The sequence below is a fragment of the Piliocolobus tephrosceles genome, chromosome 4, assembly GCF_002776525.5.
Source record: "Piliocolobus tephrosceles isolate RC106 chromosome 4, ASM277652v3, whole genome shotgun sequence".
NCBI classification, from domain to species: domain Eukaryota; kingdom Metazoa; phylum Chordata; class Mammalia; order Primates; family Cercopithecidae; genus Piliocolobus; species Piliocolobus tephrosceles.
Genome location: NC_045437.1, coordinates 132,837,406 through 132,843,405, shown reverse-complemented (window position 1 = coordinate 132,843,405; position 6,000 = coordinate 132,837,406). Strand labels below are relative to the sequence as shown.

General features: G+C 37.6%; 1 protein-coding gene across 3 annotated transcripts in view; it reads right to left on the bottom strand.

Moving 5' to 3' along the window:
* Nucleotides 1-2,650: 2,650 nt before the first annotated feature.
* The window catches only part of CLINT1 (clathrin interactor 1), a 78,203-nt gene continuing 74,853 nt past the window's right edge, over nt 2,651-6,000 (bottom strand). For all 3 annotated transcript variants that reach the window (XM_023218823.2, XM_023218824.2, XM_023218825.2), the window contains one exon: nt 2,651-4,352. In XM_023218823.2, coding sequence (XP_023074591.1) covers nt 4,006-4,352 — 347 coding nt within the window. In that variant the 3' untranslated portion in view covers nt 2,651-4,005. The remainder of the gene's footprint in view (nt 4,353-6,000) is intronic.

Genomic DNA, 6,000 nt, shown 5'->3' with positions numbered 1-6,000 from the left:
GATTTAAAGAACAGGAAACAAAACCCACTTTTGCCCTTCGGGGCTTCAAATCCCTGGGAAGGTAAGCCTTGAATTGGCCATGTGCTGATTTGCTGCCCATAGGGGTAAGCAAGCCCAGAGGAAAGGGCTGCAGTAGCTACTCATGGCTGCCCGAGAACAATGTATCAGGCAATGCTGCCATTTAATAAAGAAGGAAGACACAAGAATTATGGTCATAGGCTAGGCAGGATGGCTCACACCTATAATCCCAGCATTTCGGGAGGCTGAGGCGGACGAATTGCTTGAGCCCACGTGTTCAAGGCGAGCCTGGGCAAAATAGGGAGACCCTGTCTCTACTAAAATTAAAAACTTAGCCAGGTGTGTGGCGCAACACTGATAGTCCCAGCTACTTGGGAGGCTCATGCGTCAGGATTGCTTGCGCCCAAGTGGTTGGGGCTGCAATGAGTCGTGACTGTGCCACTGGCACTCCAGCCTGGGTGATAGAGCAAGACCCTGTTTCAACAACAAAAAAGGAACTAAGGTCATAGTGAGTTAAACAAAAAATCCTTTCATGGATTTCATTTGGTCTTTTTATCTGATTGCTCATCTGGGTATTAGAATAGCAAGATCCTAGTCAACAAAACTGCAAGTCGATCAATTAAAAAACTGATCTCTAAAACTTGTAAAAGTGGAGAACATTCTAATGAGAATTGTGTGGCAAATCCTACACCAGGAGCTCACTTTAATAGCTGTCTCATATCTAAACCAATGTGGTAAGAAATGACTCAAAACATTCACAGAACAATTCATTTACAATTTCCTTGACAGTTAAAAAAAAAAAAAAAGTGGAGTTAAATTCATGCAGCTAGTAAAACCCCTTAATTAGAAACCAACTTACAAGTCTCTCAGGCTTTCTTTACTATACTCTGCTTTTAGGAAGAAAACAGGAATATGAACTTTTGAATTTGCTGTGTAAACTGACACGTGAAGTGTTTAGCACAGTGGCACAAAAAAAGTTGCTGATATGTAAGCATTTACATAAACAAAGAATGAGAGGCAGGAAAACATGTACTGCACATATGTCAGTGCTGGTGGATCTCACTCATCATTTATTTAATTATCCAACATTTCAAGACTTAAGTTCATTTTGGAAAAAATGAGGGCCCAGAGAGGTCTGGTAAATTATCAAGGTCACACAGATGGTGGGTGATTAAAATGAGATTCCCAGCACATGGTCTTTCCACAATGCAGTCAGTGCTGTCTTCCAGGAGAGCTGAAACACACAGCATTTACCTCAGAAATCCACTTAATATAAGGTGTGCTCCATGCTTAGTATAGATTTAGCTGTATTTCCTAGTATCTCAGCTAGGAAACTATGCCACCATGCTTTATCTTCAAAATGAGACAGTGCAAAGTTCAGAAAGATGGCAAATTCTTTAATTCATCTGCCAAAAAAAAACTGTTTCATAAATATTTGAGGAAAAAAAGTACTAACCCTTCCCTCCAACCATAACTATAGGCCTCAACTCGCTAGTGAGCTAGTGATTACCCTCAAACCAATAGTATTATGGTTATCATTCAGGCAATTCAAAAAAAAAAAAGGAAACATCTAACCAAAGTACTATTTAAAAACAGTGTATGTGGTTCTTGAAGACACCAGAGAAGTGGAGGGAAAAAAAAAAAACCCTAGAGGGAAGGAAACAAAAATAAATCTGGAGTGGCTGTGTAGACTCACCATACAAAAATTGCTGGAACACTATTAACTTTCCCCTCACACCATTAGGCAGAATAAAAACTTGATACAAGCAGAAAAACTTTGGTTGAAGAAGGAAAGGGTATAGAGGATGGGCTGAAGGAAACCCAACAGTGAAAGAAAGGAAGAGTATTTTCTTCCCAACTCCAAATGATTTAGGGGTATTTATGCTTTTCTTCAAGTATAACTTACTAACCCCTTCGGAGACAAATCATTAAACTGGACACTCAGTGAAACAACCGTTGTTTTTCTCTTTCATGGGCTCTGAAAGAAAAATACTGATAAGAAACTGTAGGTGGAAGTTCAAGAAAAAAGAAGATATAACATAGGAGGGCATGATACAGAAAATGCTTTAGAGGTCAATCTGATTAGAAAAAGAATTAAAACACAAAGGTTCAGATAAACATTTACTTCGTCTAAGAATCACACATATTTGAGGAAGTGAAGATACACTTCTTAAAGAAAAAATTTACTTAAGATTATAGGTTTTAAACATCAGGGACCATATTCTACTGCTGCCACCAGAGGGGGGCTTGACTGCTCTGAAGTAACAACACTTGAAAGCTCCTATTCTTTGAAACTAAGTTAAACACATTGAATTGCTGAAAGATTAAAAACCGCAGTCAGCTAATTACACTCTCTCTCATCTCTTATTCAGCAAATGAATCACTTTTCATTACCACTTAGCTGAAGTACATGAATTTCTGCCTAATTAGAAATGTTGTAGATGGAACATTAGCAAGAATGGAGCAGGTCAGGATATCTTTGCTGCTTCATTTTTAATTCCTAACAGTAGACTCTGATAGGAAAGAATAGAGAAGTCATTAAATAATTTTAAATTATTTATAAAGATTACTTTGCCCAAATTATACGATGGTCTCAAATGTCTAACAGAATGAAAGAAAAAGCAGTTCAACATTGATTTTAATGAACATTTTAATGTTATGTATAACAGAACATTATGAATATAATGGAAATAAAGTTTTATCAATTTAATAAAAAAATTTTCAACATAACATGGGGAGGTAATAATTTGATATCTATATTATAGTATTTATTTTGAAAAATATTCCCAGCTTGAGGGTAAAACAATTAATTTTGCATTCCAAACTCTAGAATCATGATTTTCATGTGAGCTTAATGCAGAATTACAGCAGAAAAATGAAAACATTTTAATTAATTTCCTTTGTCGTTAAATCAATAAAATCTTTGACTGCTACAGGTCTCCTTTAATAATATATATTTAACTCCTCTACTGGAACCATACTGCTAATGCTGTATTATATACACTCAAAACCAAAACAAAACAAATACTGTATAAAATCTAAAAGCAAACATTTGAGTTGTAACATTTATATTTAACTTAAGGTTTTAATGGATTTTTACCTTTTCAGACACCCCCCCCAAAAAAATAAAATAAATATTTTTCTCTTTTGAGTGTTCCTGACTTAAATGATGGCTACAGGGATAAACACGGAAGGAAGCCTTGCCAAGTTAATCACTGCAAATTGTAAATAATGACGGCTAAAAACAAACAGACTTTTTTTTATTTTAAAGGAAACCATAGAGCAGTCCTGAAAAAAAATTTTCCTAGTTCTGCACAGGATAATTACAGCAGAAGACATGGGAAAAGTCCCATAGCGATCACCAATTGCTTAAAGAGGTTTTGTTACAATAAAAATTTGGATAGTATAATAGCAGTGTTGCTGGAACATTAGCAAAAGTATATACATTCCAGTTACCTTTGATTTAGCCATAATCACATATGTATGCCTTTTTTGGACAAAAATATATATTTTTATAAAAAACTGATCATCCAACTTTAATGATTTCATATATGGACTCAAGAGTGGTAGTAAAAGGAACAGACCCAATTATGACAAGGCGATCCAGGGACAGAAAAATCAAGTTCCTCAGGAAAAGAAAGTATAAAATTAGAGATTCAAACACATTTATTCAGCCCTATTCCAATCTTCCCACAAATTATGCTGTTAAATGGGCTCCTCAGTTGACAAAGGCTTTCAATGGCCTCACCACCCACTTGTGGTCTGCCCTCACTGGAGAAAATGATTCTGACTGCCTCATCTCAAGTGCTCTTGCCTGGCCCCCTGAAATACTGGATATTTCACTTTTATAAAACAGCCTTTGTGGTTCTTTATGTAGATTTTAATTAATTGACAAAAGAAAGGGTAGTTGATTAGCATTTTCCATCCCAACATCACCTATCTGCACAGCTAAAAATTCTTCATTCAATCTGCTTCTTTTACAATCTCTTATTTGCTAAAATTGGCGAAATTTGCAAAGGCATCTTGCTTGGGTTGCACAGTTCCAGAAGTCATGGCTATGTTGGGCATGCCCATTCCCATAGTGCCCGTCAGGCCCATCCCAGCAGCGGACATCCCTATGTTCATGTTCATGCCCATCATGCTCTGGTTCATCATTGGAGTATTTCCAAGAGGGGCCATTCCCATGGGGCCAGTCACCACATTGGGCATGCTCATAGGCATGGGTCCCCCTATCAAAGTGTTAGTTTGGGGTCGGACAGGAAGCATGTTCGATGGAGAACTGAGGTTCACGGCTCCAAAACTTTGAGTCATCACATTCATAGGCTGCTGCATATCTACCAGAAGAAAACAGACAGAAGAACTTTACCACAATAAATTCTTAGGTTCATAGAGCAGAGAATTAATAACTTCTTGAGCATCTGTACTTCTTTAGCTCCATTAAAATTCCTTTACAGTGATTTTATAAGAAGTCAATTACTCTGCACTGGTTCCTCTTGAGAAATACATTCAGTGACTATTGGCTCTGGTTCCCCAGAGATGTAGAAACAGTAAGAGTAGACTGGGGAAAAACAGCCAACTTAAAAATATTCCTACAAAACCTACTGTTAAATCCTACTTAACAAGTTGTCAAGAGCTAGTGTGTATCAAAAATCTTAAAAAAGTTTATATCCTTTGACTTATTCTATTTTTAGAACATTCTATTAAAAAAATCAGAAGTATGAAGATTTATACAAAAATCTTTTAAAAGTTTATATCCGTTGACTTGTTTTTAGAACATTCTATTAAGGAAAAAAACCAAAGTATGAAGATTTATACAAAATCTTGATTTATAATAACAAATAGCTGGAAACAACTGAAATAATTAGCAAGGGAAATCATACACTAATATGATAACTATCAAGCGCTAACAATCACTTTTCCTAAGAATATTACTCCACACAGGGAAAATGATGACTTAATGTTGAGTAAGAACAGCAAGAAACAAACCAACATAGAGAGAATGATCCCAAGTATTAAAAATATGCTTAGAAAAGACGGAAAGTGGCTGGGCATGGTGCCTCACACCTGTAGTCCCAGCATTTTGGGAGGCCAAGGCGGGTGGATCACTTGAGGTCAGGAGTTCAAGACCAGCCTGGCCAACATGGTGAAATCCTGTCTCTACTAAAATACAAAAATTAGCTGGGTGTGGCGGCACATGCCTGTAATCCTGGCTGCTCAGAAGGCTGAGGCAAGGAATCGCTTAAAGCTGGGAGGTGGACGCTGCAGTGAGCCAAGATTGCGCCACTGCACTCCAGCCTGGGCGACAGAGCAAGACTCCATCTCCAAAAAAAAAAAAAAAAAGAAAAAAGAAAAGATAGAGCCGGGCGCGGTGGCTCAAGCCTGTAATCCCAGCACTTTGGGAGGCCAAGACGGGCGGATCACGAGGTCAGGAGATCGAGACCATCCTGGCTAACACGGTGAAATCCCGTCTCTACTAAAAAAATACAAAAAAACTAGCCGGGCGAGGTGGCAGACGCCTGTAGTCCCAGCTACTCCGGAGGCTGAGGCAGGAGAATGGCGGGAACCCGGGAGGCGGAGCTTGCAGTGAGCTGAGATCCAGCCACTGCACTCCAGCCTGGGCCACAGAGCAAGACTCCGCCTCAAAAAAAAAAAAAAAGAAAAGAAAAGAAAGAAAGAAAAGATAGAAAAAATATGTATGAATGGTGATTACCCCTCAACGGCAGAATCAGACATATGTTTGTCCATCATATTTGCCTATATGTTTTAAAAAACATGTGTATAGCAAATTTTTGTTTTAGTGATCAGGTCCTCAAAACTCTCCACAATACAATAAATGTTATCAGGCCAAGAATAGAATATAAAGTAATTCAATGTGCCAGGAGGAATATCCAGTAAATATTATGTGAAAAAATCTTAAGTGAACAGGCATTTGGTTAACTGTTAGTTACAATTTATGTGATGTATTTTTATTTCATAGTTTGT